Genomic DNA, 19,824 nt, shown 5'->3' with positions numbered 1-19,824 from the left:
CTCAGACTTGAAAACTTTCAGCCAATGTCTGTCTGATAGTGACACTTAGTTTTAACAATAGAACTCAGAACTGCCACTAAGAATTGCAACAATACAGAGAAAGATTCCTTCAGTTACCATTCCTTCAGTTACATGTCAAGAATCGCAACAATACAGAGAAAGATTCCTTCAGTTACCATTCCTTCAGTTACACGTCAGTTGTCCAGCTTGTGATGTAAATTGTCTGTCTCTGCTCCATCTTTGTTCATTGAGGGAAATACTCTGGGCTTGGAGGTTGGAACTGGGCATTTCCCACCTGAAAAAAAATTATTATAGCTAGTCAGAATGCAGCAAAATGGCATCATTACCCTACCGTACTTCTGGCACAGTGTGAGTTAAATTAATTTAAGGGTCTGTTTCTGCCACGACAGCATTAGTCTGGGACAAAATGCGTTCCAAGGTCCAGATTGCCAAGGACTCTCTGAAGCCCGGCCGCTTGTTCTTCCTACTTTGGCAGCTTGAGGAGCCTGGGAGGTTAATGAAATCCCAGAGGGAATGAGGACGCTTGAAAGCTGAGCTTTTCGAGGAGAGCTGGACTAGCACTATGTCCTCCTGGTGCCCCCCGGACTGCAAGCTGTGAGGCGTGGCGTTGGCCTCTGCAGGCAGCGTCGGGCGCCGGAAGGGGCCAGGACACAGCACAGCTTTCCCACGGAACTCACGACCCTCTGCCGAGGTTCTGTTCGGTTCCAAGTCCCCTTCTTCTGCCTGGTGGGAGGCTTTCTGTGTGGTGCTACTTGGGGGTGCTCATGACTGCTTTGTACGTTCCTCGCCAGCGTGCATTTTGCTGCCGGCTCGCTGGCGTGGATTCCACGCTTGTGTTGTTTGTGCTGAGTGTCATGGTGCAGGTAATCCCGGAAACGAATCTGCTGCTGAATTATTGGAGGTACTTTGAGCTGCAAATCACAGAAACTCAGCTCAAGTTTGAAACTGTCGCCTGTGTTAGAATCACTATATTAAAACACCCATTGCTGGGGCAGGGCCCAAGAAAGTGCATTTTAATTAAGTTCCCAAAGGATGTTGATGTTGCAGGTCCAGAGGCAAAACTTTGAGAACCACTGAACTTAACAGGAAAAGTGTCTTATCTCACCTGAGAGGGTGGGGAGGTAGGCAGTTCGGTGGAGAGTTAATCTGGTGACTCACCTCCATCACTGAGGATGTTCATTTCTCTCCCACCTTCCGCATCTAGGCTCTGTCCTGGTTTCAGGATGGCCTCTAACAGTCCCAGGTATCAGCCACATCCAGATCAAATGAAGCTTAGAAGAAGAAGGTGCCGGGGCTTTCTCCTGGCTGTGTTTAAAAGCAGCAGTAACAGAGAGGCTTTATTTACACTTGGTCTTCCCTGGTGGCTCAGACGGTAAAGTGTCTGCCTACAATGTGGGAGACTTGGGTTTGATCCCTGGGTCAGGAAGATCCCCTGGAGAAGGAAATGGCAACCCACTCCACTACTCTTGCCTGGAGAATCCCATGGACGGAGGAGCCTGGTGGGCTACAGTCCATGGGGTCACAAAGAGTCGGACACGGCTTCACTTTCACTTTACTACACTTGGATTTGAGGTAAGTCACGGCTTCTGGATTATAACGGCTGCAGAGACAAAGCTGCTTAGAAGGGGCACCCAGGAGGGAGAAGTTAAGAGGTTTTTTCCTGAGCTCTGCTGTTTCCTGATGGAGTTAACTTTCGTCTTTCCGTGTATTTGCTGCTTTCCAAATCTGGGGTGGGTCTTTTCATGACCTTGCTTTGCATCACTTTGTACAGAGAATCGTGGTTTTGATAGAGAACCCTCCCTCCTGGAGGTTTACAGGTGCTGGAGCAGGACCCTGTTTGGTTTCTTCCTGTTTACGCCTGTAACTCGGTTAGCCTTTCCTGCTTCATCATCCTTTTTTTTTTTTTTTAATTGTTTTGATGTGGACCATTTTTAAGTCTTTATGAAATTTGTTGCAATATGGCTTCTGTTTTATGTGTTGTGTTTTGGTTTTCTGGCTGAAGGCATGTGGGATCCTAGCTCCCCAGCCAGGGATTGAACCCACACCCCTTGCATTGGAGAGTGACGTCTTAACCACTGGACTGCCAGGGAAGTCTGTCCCTATCTTTTGACCTGGTCCAAGTGAAACTGGGATGAGCGTGTTGTTCAGCTGCTAAGTCGTATCCTAATCTTTTCAACCCCATGGGCTGCAGCACACCAGCCTCCTCTGTCCTTCACTGTCTCCCGGTGTTTGCTTAAATTTATGTCCATTGAATCGGGGGTGCTATCTAACCATCTCATCCTTTGCCACCACCTTCTCCTTTTGCCTTCAATCTTTCCCAGCGTCAGGGTCTTTTCAATGAGTCAGTTCTTCCCATCAGGTGGCCAAAGCATTGGAGCTTCAGCTTCAGCATCAGTCCTTCTAATGAGTATTCAGGGTTGATTTCCTTTAGGATGGACTGGTTTGAGGGTGACAGTTTCCCATATGGTCCCTTGATCTGATGTGTCTCTCCCTTCCTTCCCTATAATCCCTGCTGAGTCCTGGCCTCTTCCTTTTGCACCCCCAGATCCTGCAGGCCCTGGGGAAGTCGTACCACCCCGGCTGCTTCCGCTGTGTCATCTGTAATGAGTGTTTGGACGGGGTGCCCTTCACCGTGGACTCGGAGAACAAGATCTACTGTGTCCGGGATTACCACAAGTAAGGAGGGGCGGGGTGGGGAGAGCCGCTCGTGCCGGCCACGCTGGCTGCGGCCCTGCAGAGTGGAGGGTGGGACCCGAGGAGGCGAGTCTGCAGGCCGTTTGCGCCGCTCTCCACGGTGCAGCCAACGAGCGGTGGTTCGGGGGGGTGCAGACCGCGTCTCGGGATCAGTGGATGCCGATGGGACAGGATCTGGCTAAAGAGTTATGTTTACTGTGGAACCAGGACCAAAAAAACCTACAGTCGGATTCCTGGCTAGGCCGCTAGAGGAGTCTGCCAAGCTCTGTGGCTCCAGCCTTACCAGACTTCAACAGGCACCGATTCAGGGCTGGCCTCCACACCCCCGGTTTGCCTGAGGCTTCACCAGGCACCATGAGGGGGCTAAACAGACAGTCTCCATCCCGAGTGGAGTGAGGGGGCCACGTGCGCTTGTTACCACTGGGGAACAAGCCCAAAGCAATAGTCCCGAGAGTGTGCCAGGCCCGTCTTCATACAGGGGTTCATGTGACGGGTGACGGGCAGGAGGCGGGGAGAGCCGACTGCTCTCTGCTTCTCCCCACAGGGTGTTGGCCCCCAAGTGTGCAGCCTGCGGCCTTCCCATCCTTCCTCCTGAGGTAAGATGCTTTCTCAGCTCTGCTCCTGGGGTTTTCCCAGACATATCTCCCTGGGTCATTTATAAGATCTGTGTCCCGTTTTTGTGCTGTGCTGTGCTAAGTCGCTTCAGTCGTGTCTGACTCTGCGACCCCGTGGACTGTAGCCCACCAGGCTCCTCTGCTCATGGGGATTCTCCAGGCCAAAATACTGGATTGGGTTGCCATGCCCTTCCCCAGGGGATCTTTCCAACCCAGGGATCAAACCCAGGTCTCCTGCATTGCAGGCAGATTCTTTACTGTTTGAGCCATCGGGGAAGCTGGTGTGGGTCCACCAAGAATACTGGAGTGGGTAGGCTATCCCTTCTCCATGGGAACTTCCCGACCCAGGAATTGAGCCAGGGTCTCCTGCATTGCAGGTGGTTTCTTTATCAGCTGAGCTACCCGGGAAGCCCTGTTCTTATACCTGTTTAAAAATTCTAACATTTCAGCTCTGAGACAGTGGCGTCCACACCAAGAAGCCTCTTTCTCATTAGCTGCCTTCCTGAGCCTGGTGCCCTTCTTATGCTCTATCTTTCCCTGTAATTGTGTCAGTTTCTCTAAAAAAATTTTATCCTTTTTTTTGCTGTACCACACAGCATGTGAGATCTTCGTTCCCCAACCAGGGATCAAACCGATGCCCCTTGCGGTGGACGTGTGGGGAAGTCCCTGCGAAGTATTCTTTGACTCGATACTAGCTCCCGGATTAGACGACGAGAGATGAACAGGACCACATAGGTGGTCTTTTCACTGTTGACTCCAGCATTCCAGATGGTAGACCTACATCCCTCTCACTTCCCCTCATCCCCTAATTGTGTCCTTTTTCCTGCCGCTGTTAGTATCCATGGCTGATTCCTGCTCTTCTCCTAAGGCCACTGTCTTGCTGCCCCGGGACCCTCCCCCAGCCCCTGGCAGCAGAGCCCGATGGCCTCCCAGCTAGCCTCGGGTTCTTCCTCTCTTTTGGTCTAGGGTTCAGATGAGACCATCCGCGTCGTGTCCATGGACAGAGACTATCATGTGGAGTGTTACCACTGTGAGGTAGGCGGGCCCCTTCCTGCCCTAGAAGGCCCTCAGGATGCATCGTAAAAGTCCGAGAAGGAATCATCATGGGTTGATGGGGGCAAGATGTTGGCTAGGAGCTGTGTCCCAGAGCTGATGGAAGAAGTGGGGTGATTTGGTGGTGGGGGGGCAAAAGGTTGAAAAAGATGCAGATGTTTGGGTATAACAGTCTTTTTACTATTTTCTCAACCTTTGTAACCACCGAGTCCTGAACTGGTCAAGGCTGCTCTCCCTGAAGCTGCAGAGTTGAGGGAGGGGGTGGCAGGAAGTGTGGGTTTCAGATCCTTTTGGGGGGCCAGATTGTCAGGCAGGTGTGTCATTTGGGGGAATAGACTCCCTCCCCTTCAGCTTGTAGGTTTCTTCATCATGAAGAAACCCTCCCCACCCCGCTGCCATGCCATACTTGGAAACAGGCCTGTCCCTGGTTGGTGTGAGGGCAGGCCCTCCCTGGGCAGGCTGGAGCTTCGTCTCTGCACCGGCGTTTTCTGCCCAGAGTGAGGCAGCGCCCTCTGCTGGCGTCTGGGTCTGTGCGTTGCCTTCATGTCACTCCTGCAATGTTTACTTATTTTAATTGTGAAAGTATGGTAAGACATTTACAGGATACGTGGAAAATATAGGTCAAAGTTACATACAGTTCCACTATATATTCAACTTTTAAGTAGATAAATCAAGACGTTTTAGTTGGAATTTCAGTATCAAACTCTCAAAAATTAACAATGAATAGACAGAAAAGTAGAAAAATAGAGTAGACCTGAGAAGCACTATGAACCAATTCAACATAAGGTTTATACAATTTTCACGCAACAGCAGGATACAAATTCAAGTTCCCACAGACTATAAACCAGGAGACACTGGAACACATCCAGGGACGTAGGACGAGGTGCCCAACTTTCAGGGTCTACAGGTGTTGAAATCAGAAGCCGTGCAGGACCTCTTGCAGTCTGTTTTTTGTTTCCCCACCACCGCGTGTTTTTGCCTCACTCCAGGACTGCGGCCTGGAGCTCAATGATGAAGACGGCCACCGATGCTACCCCCTGGAGGACCACCTGTTCTGCCACTCCTGCCACGTCAAGAGGCTGGAGAAGGGCCCCTCGCCCGCAGCCCTTCGCCAACACCACTTCTAGCCAGAGCCTCCTGCAGACCTCACGGCCAGATGAGGAGCCAGGGCTGCACCCTGAGAAGTCTGCCAGTTCATTCCAGTCACCCCCGGGGTGGGATTGGGGCCGGGGGAGGCAGGGCAGGCAGGGGATTTCCTGAGTGTGTGCAGGGGGCGACTTTGCTTTAACCAGGGAGGGGATCCCTGCCGGGCTGGGGCTGTGTATTTTCCAAGTGCCTTTTTCTGCTGCCACACCCTCATCAGATGACTCAGGAAGACGCCTCAGCAAGCGCGTGGCACGTGACAGATCTCATTGATGTGACTGAATGAACCCTCCTGCCCTTCCGGGAGGAGCTCATGCTTCAGAGGGAAAGACTTACACTCAGCATATGCTCTGAAGAGAGTTCAGCTACCAGTGTGTTCAGTTCTTTCCCTCCACTTTGGGAAATACCTGCACCCAAACACCCACTCCCAACCACACACACACAGACACACACCCCGTCCCAAACACACACACCCCCTCCCAAACACACACACAGACACACACCCCCTCCCAAACACACACACACCCTCCCAAACACACACACAGACACACACCCCCTCCCAAACACACACACAGACATACACCCCCTCTCAAACACACACCCCCTCCCAAACACACCCCCCTCCCAAACACACACACACACACACACACACACTGACCCCCTCCCAAACACACACCCCCTCCCAAACACACCCCCCTCCCAAACACACACATACAACCCTCCCCCCCACAAACACCCCTTCCCAACCCCACCCCCCCCCACACACACACCATAATTTAAAACTTCCTTCCACTCCAGAGCTTCACTTCTGTAGAATGGCTACAAATTTTAATTGTATCCTTGCAAAAGGGAAGTTCTAATATGTGCTCTGCATCTTAGGAGGCATTCTCTTGGTTAAAACAGAACCAAGATTTGAAATGAGACGGAATTTCCTCCTTGTACCTGGGTAGCATTCTGGTGCCCCTGCAGATCCTCATGCCTTTAAAGGCAGCCGGGGGGCCTGACGGAGGTCGATCCTGTTCTATCGAAGTGGGCTTTGGGCTGAGAACTCGGTGCGGGCGCCAGGCCTCTTTTGCCCGCCTGCTTGCCCTTTTTCCCTCTGGAGCTCTCAAGAGTCTGGAACTTCAGAGTTGCTCCTGCAAAGGCAGGTCTCAGGATCTTCTGTGGGGATCCTCTTGTGTTTTGCTTATTTAACATGGGCTTTGGGAAAGGGTGCCCGCATGTACTGAGACCTAGCCCCTTATAAACGAGGAGACTGTGTGTGTGTGAGATCTCAGAGCCAGCCTGGGAGAGAGAATCAGCATAAGTTATTATATTCATTTCACAGGTTTCTCTCTTGCCCAGTTCTTGGCCCAGGCATTAGTATAAGGTACACTGCTTTTGTCTGTTTTTTTTTCTTCTTTTTTAAAAAGTCGTTTCCCTCTACTTTTAGTCTCCCATACACACAAAAAATACCTCACAGTAAAGAGCTTCACGTTAAGGAAGGATTTGTCCATCACACTGGCTTAGCCGGTGTATGTTAGGAATCCCTGGCTTTGCCCAGGTCAGCCCAGTGGGTCAGTACACTGAAATCGTAACTAAAGGTCAGCTGGGAATAGATCTGATTGATACTGGGTGCTTTTGCCGTATTCATTTCATCATCCTGGTTCCCCCAGGGTGGCAGGGGCTAAGGGCCACACGCTGGCAGGATCTCAAGGCCAAAGTCTGCCCTGTGTCACATGCCCAAGGCCAGAGGTCAGTACCCTTTGGTATTTCAATGAGAAGAAAGCGGAAGAGAAAGGTTGGCTGGCACTCACCCTCTCAGCCCACGCGGGGGAGCCCTGGGCCTTGCTGCAGGAAGGCAGGGGCCATCTCACCGCTGCCAGCCGGCGGAGAACACAGCGGCCGGTGTCTGCTCTCTGCCTCCTGACCTCACACCCAGAGTCAGGGACTGGGTGGCTGGGACCTCGGAGGGTGTCCATGGACCCCAAAGTCACAAGGGACTCACAGGCTATTCACTGGCCCTGTTCTACTTGTAAGCCATGTTTTGGCTCATTTGGTGGCAATTGCCTGTAAGCAGCACAGAATTGGCACCGTGGCTTGTCTTTTCCGTTTCGGCTAATTTCATCCTGTTGGAATACTTTGGCCAGATGTCACTTCAACCCAGGCTGTGGTGTTTGCTTCCACTGGTTCCTTTTCATAGGCCGAGCCTCTTAAAAACCTGTGAGTACAGGGGGTCTGGGGAAGTGAACCCTGGGGTCACCCCTCCCTTCCCAGTATATCATCCAGCTCAGCCTCGCTGAGGCTGGTGGACAGATGGAGCCAGTCAGTACGTCTTAACCTTTCTCGGCCAACCTAGGTTGATTTCTGGCCTTGATGACACGCCTTTGCTCCACTGTCGAGTCAAGCAGAGGGAAGAAAACTGCCTTGGAGCCACGTCAGAAGTAGAGGATTTGTTTGCAAATTGGGTAACAGTTGACCTTTGAACAACACAGGTTTGAATTGCCTGTGTCCACTGATACGTGGCTATTTTTCAGTAGTTAAATACTGCAGTTGGTACTACACAATCTGTGGTTGGTTGAATCCACAATGCAGAGGCACCATGGTTACAGACGGCTGACTATAAGTTATATGAGGATTAACCCTAGGGTTTTTCGAAGATCAACTGTAGTTTAAAAACCGGTGATTGATTTTCTAAATTAAATTTTTAAAGTGGCCTTGATTGAGGCAATTTCGGTATCTCAGCAAATATTTCATACAAATTGAAGAACAATAACAGAATTTCTAGACATACTAGAAATCTGAGCAGCAGCTTCTCTTATTATCATGTTCCCCTGGAGAGGGTGCTGGGTAGGAATCTTGTGCCAGTTCTGTCTCCTCCTCAGGCCCTTGCACAGAAGCCGTGAATAGATGCACACTTACCAGGTATTTTAAACTTCCTATAAATTATTAACCAAATCCGTAACGGGTAGTTATTTATAGGTGTGTAGAAAGAACATGGGCTTTCCAGGTGGCACCAGTGGTAAAGCATCCACCTGCCAAATGCAGGAAACATGACAGACCTGGGTTCGATCTGTGGGTCAGGAAGATCCCCTAGAGGAGGAAATGGCAACCTACTCCAGTATTCTTACCTGGAGCATCCCATGAACAGGAGCCTGGTGGGCTACAGTCTGTAGTATTGCAATGAGTTGGACACAACTGAAGCAAGCATGCACACACAGAACACACAAGCACTTCCTAGACCAGGATGAATAAGTTTGTTTTAAAAGGTAGAGCAAATAGCCCTGTTTTGAGCTTGGACTTTAGATAAAACAAGAACTATGGCTGATTCCAGACCCCAGAGCCAGCTTCCAACCTTGTCCCTTGCTTCACTTTGCCCCTCAGTTTTTTCTTGTCATTTTTTCCACCCCAGCTAGGGTCCTTCAAAGACTGCCTGGGTGCCCTGAGCAAAGCCAGTTGGGCCTATAGTATCAGGATTCTCTCTGCTGTTACCCTCCCATCTGTGGCTGCGTAGAAAGTGATTTGTTCATTTTTTATAAGGAAGGGCATTGAGTCCTGTTGGGTCATTGCACGTGGTGGCAGGACTCTGTTTCTCCGTGGTTACAGCGCTTGAGTGAAAACCGCTTTCAGCCCAGTCCACTGAAGTTGTTCTCCTGAGTCCCGGGAGGCCAGTGATGTAATCAAAGAGTTCCGATTGCTTTCAGGTCCTGCCATTGGCTTGTTTCCCTGGGCTCGAGTCACCCACGATGAAAAAGAATAATGTTCAAATTTGAGGGAATGATCTGGAATTCACACTTCTTTGCAGGCCACGTTTGTGTGCCGTTAACTACAAGTGTGAAGGTTTATGAGGGCTATGACGGATGCTGGTGCTCTTACAAAGAATATGTGCAAGACTTGACCCCACACTCTTGCTGTCTGATGCACCTATTCAAACTATCAGCCAGGAGACCACATGCTTTGTCTTCTCCTTTGTGCCAGGAATGAGTCCTGATTTCCCAGTTACTATCTGAAGTATTAACAACTTTTAAAAGCTACAGGAAAAAGATGAGGAAGAAGTGTTAGCTATCATTTGTTCTGAGCCAGCACTGGACAGATGTGGGAAATTTCCATAGAGTGGATGAAAAGTTCACTTGGCAGAGAAATCATTGTCCCCTCCCTGTGTCTCTCCTTTTACTTTGATTGATTCAAAATATTGTTACTGTAAAATTATTCATAATTTTACTGTTACTATAAAATTATTCAGAATATTACTATAAAATTATTCAAAAGATTGTTATAAAATTATTCAAAATTTTTACTGTTACTGTAAAACTATTCAAAATCTCATGACAATAAAACTCCCTGAATTTGTAGACTATTAAAGTGATCTCCACCATAATGATGTTTCCTGGATCTTCTTTGTGTGTGTGGAGTAATAAGTAGATGGTGCTTTTTGCTAATGGGATTTGGTCTTTTAGAGCTCTGGATTTTTTTTTTTTCTTTGCCATTATGGTTTATCACAGGATATTGAATCCCAGAGGTGAGTGACCCTCTAGATTTAAGGCAGCCATGTGCAGGAAGGCAGGTCTTGGCAAGGGGAAGGGGCAAGCAACAAGAGTGGCTATTCTGGCTTTACAGACGTTAGGCTACTGTTTTTCTACAACTGACGCTACAAGGGATGAAGATGAAGCTGGCGAAGACGTCTGGGCTGGGGTGTGCCCAGGACTAGAGATGAGGTCTCCTGGCTGCTCTAGCATGGAAGAAGAGGAGAGGAACATATGTGACTGCCCTCCATGACCAGAGAGGGAATGACCCTGAGTCAATTCCTGTGATCAACCCTCTGGTGCACAGGAAGCCCTTGGGCAGGACACCTTTGAGATCAAAAGCCCAGATTCAAGATCTAACTCAGGCTCCACCACCTAATTGCTCAATGAACGTAAGCAAATTTTGTTCCCTCATCTGTAAAAATGGCTATAACAACCGAACTTAACTTATAGGACTATTGTGGAATTGACTGAATTAGTCCAAGTAAGGGCTTTCCTGGGTGGCTCAGTGGTAAGGAATCTGCCTGCCACTGCAGGAGACTCAAGAGATGGAGGTTCAATCCCTGGGTCAGGAAGATCCCCCAGAGGACGAAATGGCAACCCACTCCAGTATTCTTGCCTGGAATATTTCATGGACAGAGGAGCCTGGTGGGCTACATTCCAGGGGGTCAAAGAGTCAAACACGACTGAGCACAGCACACATACATACACACAGTTCAAGTAGCAAACAGAGCTCTTGAAAGAAAGTAGCCTTCCAGGCTCCCCTGTCTGTGGAATTCTCCAGGCAAGAATATTGGAGTGGGTAGCTGTTCCCTTCTCCAGGGGATCTTCGCAACTGAGGGATTGAATCCAGATCTCTTGAATTGCAGGCGAATTCTTCACCATGTGAGCTACCAGGGAAGCCACTGCTCAAGTTACAGGTTTGAAGACTTACTAGATCTTTCCATGGGGACAATCAACAAAATACAAATGCATCAAAGTACGGGGAAAAAAGCAATACAAACAAAAACAATTTGAAAAGAAAAAACCAGGAGATAATTATTGAGTATATAAAAGTGAAAATTACTGGAAGTTCAAAAATACAAGGAAGAGGAAAATGTAAATAAATAAAAACGTTGCGATGTGTTTGACAGCTAAAGAATTAAAATCCTTAATATATTTAAAAGTTCAACAAATCTATTAAGAAAATTAGTACATATATCAAGATAAAATATATACATTAAGTAATAAATATAAGCAAAAGGAAGTTCCATTTTTCAATTATGAAAATTGCAAAAAATAATGAAATTTATAATACTGAAGAGCATTCAAGGAAACTGATGCTATTGATGGAAATGTGTATCTAGTTTTTTGGCAGGCAGTGTGAAAATATGTACCAAAGTATTAAAAACATCCATGAAATGGACCTTAAAAACATATGTCTGATGGTTCAACATCTAAAAACTTTTAATACATATCAGAAATAATTCAACTCAGCATTATATTTTTAAGTATTAAACTGATGATTCAAATTCCCAAAAAAGGTTAATATTTGAAATATATAGTTTTTTCACGGGCTATCTTCAAGGAATATTTAATGACCATAAATCTCAGACGAAAGCTAAGGGAACAAAATGAGAACATTTGTCAAACAATCTCAAATTTGGAAAAAATACTTGAGGTTTGACAGAAAACAACAAAATTCTGTAAAGCAATTATCCTTCAATTAAAAAAGAAGATTTGGGAAAAAATACGTGTATAGGTTTATTTATATTAAAAAGTATGGAAGAAGTCCATAAGGAAAAATTATGACGCTGATAGTAATGAGGAGGAATTACGACGTTAATAGTAATGATCTCGTGATGGGAATTTGGATTTTTGTTTTTAATTCCCAGTACTTTCCTGTATTTTACAAATGTCTTGTAATTTCTTCAGGAGGAAAAAACGTATTGGAGCGTTTAACTGATCGATTGAATGATTAGTGAATGGACAGTGTCAGATGTTACGTTTCAGGTTTCACTCTCATTTCCAACACAGACCTTCCGTCCTTCTTAGGTCTTCCACTCAGGCACCAATAAAAGGAGCAGTAATATATTAGGTAACACCCTCTGAAAGGACAGGGCTGCAGACCCCGAGCACTTTGCGGACCCCCAGGCAACTCGCGCAGTCGCACTGCAGCGTTCCCGCCTCCGCTGCAGCTTAGAGCTCGCCGGATCCCGGGAAACGGACTGCGCGGCTCTTCGCGTCCCCGCGGGGGTTTCTGCTCCACAGGAAATAGGGCCAGAATCTCTGCCTTAAATGCGCAGTTGCGTCATCCGCTAGCTAACCTCCTACCACAGCACACCCTCCACCCCGCAACTACCACCATCCTAGCTGTGTTTTCCTAAATGTATCCCGTTTACAGAGTCTCCTCGTGTGCATCATTAATTAGGGCACTTTGCAATTTACAAACCACCTGAGACAACTCCGGGTTCCAAACCCAGCTCAACAGATGACGTTTCGGACAGAGCAGGCTTAAGGAAATCAACCCCGAATATCCACTGGTAGGACTGATGCTGAAGTTGCAATACTCTGGCCACCTGATGCGAACAGCCGCCTCACTGGAAAAGACTCTGATGCTGGGAAAGACTGAAGGCAAAAGGACAAGGGGGCAGCAGAGGATGAAATATCACTGACTCGATGGACATAAATTTGAACAAACTCCGGGAGATAGCGGAGGACAAGGGAGACCGGCCAGCTACAGTCCATAGGGTCGCCAAGAGTCGGACAAGATGTAGCGAATGAACAGCAACACAACAAGCCTTAACATTCGAGACATTTACCCTTCTGACCAGAGTCCTTGCTAAGGACACCCCGTTAACATCAAGCCCAGACACGACAAAAAGTACACCTCGAGCCAGCCAGGAGTCGAACCTAGAATCTTCTGATCCGTAGTCAGACGCGTTATCCATTGCGCCACTGGCCCTGTACAAGTTAGCCTTGCACTGGAGCGCAGATCACGCCTTACGCACCTAACGACAGGCTCCACGACATTAGCGCTGCATTTCCGACGCTCGGCCGGGCTCTGCGTGATTCGGGTCTGCAAGCTCCCAAGGCTCCGCCTCTCCCAGCCAACGCGCTCAGCCAATCCTCAGCCGCTACGTCACCGCGCTCTTCCTCGCCCTCACACGGCGTCGCGTCGGAATGTGCGCCTGTGGCGCTCAGTGCCCGCGCACGAAGTTTGTCCAGCGCCGCGTCCCGTTTTCTCTCTCAGCCTGGCGGGGCGGGGCGGTGGGAAGAGGCTGGGACCTGCGGCCGCTGTAGGAGGGTGACCGGTATCGCTGGAGCCGAGGTGGCGCGGGGCGGCGCGGTCGGAAACCTAGGAGGGAGGCTGTGGTGCAGGATGGCGGCCACGACCTACGAGCGGCTGAAGCTGTGAGTTCCGCGGGCCAGCGGCCGTTGCCCGAGGGGGCCTGCAGGGCAGCGAGGTGCGGTGGGGGGCAGGTGTCGGCCGCCGGCCGCGGGGAAGCTTCCTGAGTCCCCGCCTGGGGCGGCGGGCCGGGTGTGGGAGCCCCGCGCGCTCCCCGCCTTCCTGGCCGGGTGCGGCCGCCCCTGGGGCCCTGCCGGAGTCGCCACAGGCCCGGGATTGACAGTCCCGCCAGCCTCTCTCCGCTGGACTCCGCCTCAGCGCCCGCGGCGGGGGCGCAGAGCTGCTCGCCGGGCTCGGCGTTAGCTTGCAGCCCTCTGGGCGCCCTCCTTCCCATTTTATTTTTTTTTGCAGAGGTGGCGTCTAAATTTATCCTTATTGCTTAGGAGAGAAAAAGTTTTTTTCTTGTTTCATGGGCCCATGGCAGCATTTTAAAGGCGCACACACAAGTGGATAAACCTGGTCTAGCTGGCCATTGAAGCCTTCCCGACCAGTCTTTAGGCTGCAGGAAAAATTTAAAAGTACAAGTCAGTACTCAAGGTCCTAAAAAAGTCTACTACTACTACTAAGTCACTTCAGTCGTATCCGACTCTGTGCGACCCCAGGGACGGCAGCCCACCAGGCTCCCCCGTCCCTGGAATTCTCCAGGCAAGAACACTGGAGTGGGTTTCCTACTTGGCTCTAAATATTGTGCCGCCCAAGCATAAAGCAGATTGCTAAATCCATGTTGACAGCCAGGGGCTACTGTCGAGAATTTTGGGCTCTGCAGATCGAGTTTTCGGTAAAGCCAAGCTCTCGAGGCTTTGAGAAAATAGGCTCTGGTTGTTAAGAGTTGTGAATTAAGTGTTTGTAGGGTTTGAGATTTGTCCTGGATTAAAAAGCAGTAACGTGTATTTCCCTTAGGGTTTACCATCAGCCCTTGCACTTTGCTTGTCTGTGAATAACTTTGTTCTACTCACTTTGTGTTTTAATGTTTTACCTCTAGACTGAAAATCCAGTGATTGGTACCTCAGAATGTCGGGCAGCAAAAGCAAATGTAATTTTCCAGAAGCTTATCTGTCCTTAAATAAGTTAAAATATCTTCGGACTTAGGCAGAGATATCACATTTCCTCTACAGGGAAAGGAGGACAAGAAGATGTGGTTTGAACACTTCCTATGCTGACAGAATCTCAAGCTCACTTAACTTTCTGGAAGGTTCAGATAAAGGTTATGGCTGCAAAATTCAAAGTGAGGTCATGTCCACGTCAGATGTTTTGCGTAAAAGACTATTACTTTTTCCTCAGCTGCTCCCCGCCCTCCACCTTGCCAGTCTCTTGACTCTAATTCCCTTGGAAAACCCCAGCTGCACGCATTCTCGCCTGGTTCTCCTTTGCAAGGTGATCCTTGTTGGTTAATTGAGTCTAGGGAGCTGTCTTTGACTCTGGTACTGGCCAGACTAGTGTCACGTGGGCCGTCCTGGCTAATTAGGTTATTGTCTACCTGATAGTCACTGAAGGGTTTAATGGGATCCTACACCAGGTGTCAATTGTGTTGAAGCAGTTTGGAGCCTTGGCTTGATTGCTGCTCAGCATTAGGTTAGGAAACGAGGTCGAATTTTCCTGTGGCCAAGGTTGACTGGGATGGAGAACTTGAGAGTTAGAGTGATAACTGCCTAGGAGGCACTGAATGCAGTCTCCAGACTTAAAAAGGTTGGGCAGGGCGCTCCATATACATAAAAGAGAAAGGAAATTTGGCACTGACATGGTGAGCCTGATGCTTTTTTGTATTGATTTTTGTGAGAAGTGGAAACTATAAATTTGTTTGGGTGAAAAAGCAAATCTGGGGTTATATGAAAGTCACGCTCCACTTTGTCAGTTCTTAACTTTTTCTGCCTGAAAAAATAGTTCTAAGTGCTTCTGTAAATGAGGATACAACTTTTTTTTTTTATAGATACAACTCTTTTACAACTTTGTTTTTCTTTGTCAGGGAGTGTGTGTGTTGGAGCCTGCTCTTATTTCTTCTGTTTTGCCCTTGCTGCTCTGAGGCTTGGTTTTAAAATGTGGCCTCTCTGACCTGAGGGGGTTTTTTTTTTGGTTTTTGTTTTTTTGATGCATTGGAGGCAGAAGTAGTTTCTGACCCACGTAAGAATTAGTGGGACACAATGGTCATTTTCTAAAGTGCCTAGAAATGTGTTTTAAGAGATTTGTGCAAGAGATAGTATGGTTATTTTATAATGGAAGTATTGTTACTGGCTTTATTTAAATATTGAAGTGCTTGGGATTTTAAAATTTGTCCTTCGTTATGCCGTACATTTTTTCCCAGCCCATCTGTGTCATAAGACGTTCACCTTCCTAAGGCCTGCGTTTCATCCTCTACTCTCCTGCTTACAGTCTCCAGTTCCATTTTATTGACCCATAGGATTAAGCCCAGGTTTCTCAGCCACCTGTGTTCTTGCCTCTCCACAGTCTGTCCTCTGACCTTATTTCCCATAACTGCTCAATGCCTTTTGTTTCTCATTTCGCCAGCCTTGGCCACCCTCTTTTTACTTCCAGGTTGGTCTTATTTTGATCTTCGTATCCAGAAGGGCTTCTTCCTCTCTCCCCTCTTTACATGCTGATCACATTTGTGGTAGAGCTGAGCAAGTGCAAGCTATTTCAGTCATAGCAGACTTATATTCCCTTGCCGCTTTGTGTCCTGACCCTGTTACTTACTCTCTCTGAATGGGATTTAATCTGTAAAACGGGAAGGTTTCTACCTCACAGTATCATTATTGTAAGGGTTGACAGAGTGTAGACAAAACCAGCATGCTTAACAGGTAACTCCTCTTCTCTGTGAAGCTTTCCCCCCGTATCTGTCTCTTCACTGGGCTCCTGTAACAGTCTGCTCTCACAGGGACCAGACCCCAGATGTCCATATGGGTTTGCACGTCTGTCTCTTAGGATTCGTTAACAGTGTACTTAGGGTCTAATGGGCAGGAGGACTGACAGAATGACTGCTCCATAGCACTGCTTGTGGTGCTCACTTTGCCGTCTAGAAACGATGAAATCATTATGTACACTTTGTTTCTCCAGCCGGGTTACAAGTATGTAGAACATACTAGAAACATCTGAATGTTCATTTCTTCTCTGGTCCTCCTCAGTACCTAGCATAAAGCCTGGTGCACGGCAGGCCCTCAGTGGAGCGCCTGAGTAAATGAAAGAACTTCCTAGTATAGAAAGTAGCGCTTTTCTGCGGTGCTGCCTTCTAGTACTAGCACTTCAAAACGGTCACAGTCTGGGGTGATCTGGAGTGTATGATGTAACAGCAGCAACTTAAGTCATTTCTTGAATGGTGTTATCTTTCCAGTGCCTCTGTGACATCTAGGCTGACGTGTATTCTCTGTCATTGTGGAGGACAGGGAGGACAGTGCCCTTGGCCCCCGGGTAGGTCACCCAGCCCAGCGGTGGCAGAGCTGGCCGTGGACGCGGCAGGCCCAGAGTCCGCTGGTCTTCCCATCACACTGCGCTGCTCACTGCGTGCTACCTTTTCTTCTCTTACCAGTCTGCTCTCCTCTTAGTCCTGGGGTGGTGTGGAAATGAGTTACTCACTATTGGAGATAATGGACATGTGCAATTTTAATTTGAACACGTAGAAAATAACATTGATTTGTTTGGAACTTGAAATTTATGTAACTTTAACATCCAGGCAGTTCTGAGTACCCTATTTCATTTAAATCATTTATGTAAGCTTGATGTCAAACTGAGAAATCTGAAATTACAAGACAGTTAACAACAGAAATCCATTATTGGAAACATTGAAAGGTGCTTTTTCCTTTTACAGTGTCAGGTGAAAAATGTGTAAGGCAGGAAATCTAGCAAGTGAATCAGGCTGCAGCTTATATCTAAAGAAACACTGTTTCCTCAGTTAAGAAGTGGCCTTTCTTTTTCAAAAAATGGTCATAGCTGTGAGGTCAACCAGGGCAGAGGCGCTAGAACCCTGAGAACAGACGTAGACCGGGCTAGTCTGTGCTGACGGCGCCGGTAGTCTGTCCAGTACGGTGAGCATTCAGACCTTTCACACGTCTCTCTCCCTGTGCCTTCATCCAGTTCTGCCTCCCCCTGTGGCCTCCGAGAACCACAAATCCGATCTCTCTTTTATGAGCTTGTTTTTGAAGTATAATTGACCTACAACACTATGTTAGTTTCTGGTACGCAGCATAATGATTTGCTTTTTGTGCTTTTCATAGTGTATAAGTCTGGTTATGCTATTTCATCGTCAGAGATATTAGTAACTATTGACTGTATTCCCACCTGGTGCACTTCATACCCTTGACTCATTTATTTTCTGACTAGAAGTTTGTACCTGTTAATGTCCCTCACGTGTTCCTTTCTTCCCTCTTCTCCCTCCAATCTTGCACCCCCCCACCCCCGCAACACCCCGGTCTCTCCATCTGTGATTCTGCTTCTGTTCCGTTAGGTTTGTTCACTTGCTTTGTCTTTTAGAATCTGCATACAGCTGAAGTCGTACAGATTTTGCCTTTCTCGTTCTGACTCATTTCACTTACCATAATACCCTTTTAGTTCATTGGTTGTTACAATGGCAAGATTTCGCTCTTTTGCTCTGGCTGAGTAATAGTCCATCGTGTGTGTGTGTGTGTGTGTATAAAACACATCATCTTTATCCATTTCTCTATTGACGAGCACTTGGATTGTTTCCCTATCTTGGCTTTTGTAAATAATGTTGTATTGAATGTAGGAATGCATTTATCTTTTCTAATTACTGTCTTTGTTTTCTTCACTTAAATACCCAGGAATGGACTTGCTGGATCATATGGTATTTCTGTTTTTAATTTTTTGAGGAACCTCCCTTCTCTTTTTTAAAGTGACTGCACTAATTTATCAGAGAAGGCAGTGGCACCCCACTCCAGTACTCTGGCCTGGAAAATCCCATGGACGGAGGAGCCTGGTAGGCTGCAGTCCATGGGGTCTCGAGGAGTCAGACAGGACTGAGCGACTTCACTTTCACTTTTCACTTTCATGCATTGGAGAAGGAAATGGCAACCCACTCCAGTGTTCTTGCCTGGAGAATCCCAGGGACAGCGGAGCCTGGTGGGCTGCCGTCTCTGGGGTCACACAGAGTCGGACACGACTGAGCAGCAGCAGCAGCAGCACTAACTTATCACCAGGGCACAAGCGTTCCGTTTTCTCCACGTTCTCGCCAGTACTTGTTCTCTGTTGTCTTTTTGATAGTAGCCGGCTGACAGGTGAGAGACGGTGTCTCGTTGTGGTTTTGATTGCCTTTTCCTTCATGATTAGTGACGTTGAGCACCTCTTCATGTGCGTATTGGCCATCTGAATATCTTCTTGGAAAGATGTCTGTTCACATCCTCTGCCCCATTTTTTAATCAGGTTGTTTGTTTTTTTTTCTCTTGAGTTGTTAGAGTTCTTTATATCGTATATATCATTTGCATATAACTTCTCCCGTTCAGTAGGCTACCTTTTGTTCATAGTTTCCTTCACTGTGCAAAAGCTTTTTAATTTGATGTAGTTACATTTGTTTATTTTTTATTTTGTTTCCTTTGCCTGCGGAGACATATCAAAAAAAAAAATTACTGAGATGGATGTCAAAAAGCATTCTGCCTGTGTTTTCTTCTAGAAATTTTATGTCTTCAGATCTTACATTTAAATCTTTAATCCACTTGGCATTCACTTTTGTCCATGGTGTGAGAGAACGGTTTAGTTCTTTTACATGTAGCTGTCCACAGTTTTCCCAACACACTGTCCTGGACAATGTTCCTTGTGCACTTGGAAGAAGTCTTGTGTGTGTCTGTGTGCGTGCGTGCGCACACACGTGTGTGTATCTGTTACAGATTTTTGGTTTGTGGTTACTGCGAGGTTTATATATAGAAGTCTCTGTCTATCATTATTTTAAGCTGCTGCTCTCTTAAGTGAAAAGCATTTTCACCACCCTGCACTTTTACTCCTGTCCTCCCCGCCCCCAGCTCCGCGTGTTCATTTGACATCATCCTTTACATCTTCTTGTTTTGCATATCCCTTAACTGCTTATTGTGGATGTAGGTGATTTTCCTGGCTGTATCCACTGGCTGCAGAGTGCACGGTGGCCCAGAGCCGGAGTTGCCCTGCTGGTGGGCAGAGCTCGGTGTCAGAACGTGCGGCTGGGCTCTGGTATGGCAGGCTGTAGGGCTTCAGTGCTCCTGGAGCTGTTGTCTGCCCACTGAACTGTGGGGCAGGGACTTAGGGGGCCCCAGGGGTGGTGCCAGCCCACTGGTGGGTGGAGCTGGGTCCCAGGGCCTCTGGCTGCAGGGTCCTGGAGATCCTGGGGCTAGTCCCGGGACCCTGGTGTCTAGGGCTGATCCCTTGCCCTTTGGTGTACAGGGCTGGGTCATGGGGCAGCTGTGGACTCAGGGGTCTTAAGACAGCATGTCTGCTGGTG

The 19,824-nt window shown here is 48.0% G+C and overlaps 2 protein-coding genes and 1 non-coding gene across 3 annotated transcripts in view; 2 read left to right on the top strand and 1 right to left on the bottom strand.

The window, feature by feature from the left end:
- The window catches only part of LIMD1 (LIM domain containing 1), a 79,149-nt gene extending 69,267 nt beyond the window's left edge, over positions 1-9,882 (top strand). The window contains exons 5-8 of the mRNA XM_070776824.1: positions 2,567-2,697; positions 3,260-3,311; positions 4,296-4,364; positions 5,372-9,882. Of these exons, the coding sequence (XP_070632925.1) occupies positions 2,567-2,697; positions 3,260-3,311; positions 4,296-4,364; positions 5,372-5,509 (390 nt within the window). The 3' untranslated portion in view covers positions 5,510-9,882. The remainder of the gene's footprint in view (positions 1-2,566; positions 2,698-3,259; positions 3,312-4,295; positions 4,365-5,371) is intronic.
- Positions 9,883-11,952: 2,070 nt separating this feature from the next.
- SACM1L (SAC1 like phosphatidylinositide phosphatase) overlaps positions 11,953-19,824 on the top strand; it is a 54,402-nt gene continuing 46,530 nt past the window's right edge. Inside the window, exon 1 of the mRNA XM_019984774.2 lies at positions 11,953-13,420. Coding sequence (XP_019840333.2) covers positions 13,389-13,420 — 32 coding nt within the window. The 5' untranslated portion in view covers positions 11,953-13,388. The remainder of the gene's footprint in view (positions 13,421-19,824) is intronic.
- On the bottom strand, positions 12,899-12,971 carry TRNAR-ACG (transfer RNA arginine (anticodon ACG)). Its single transcript has one exon. It is a non-coding gene; the product is annotated as a tRNA-Arg (tRNA).

The sequence above is a fragment of the Bos indicus genome, chromosome 22 (assembly GCF_029378745.1).
Source record: "Bos indicus isolate NIAB-ARS_2022 breed Sahiwal x Tharparkar chromosome 22, NIAB-ARS_B.indTharparkar_mat_pri_1.0, whole genome shotgun sequence".
In the NCBI taxonomy this organism is placed as follows: Eukaryota; Metazoa; Chordata; class Mammalia; order Artiodactyla; family Bovidae; genus Bos; species Bos indicus.
This window is presented reverse-complemented; position numbering and strand designations above follow the sequence as displayed.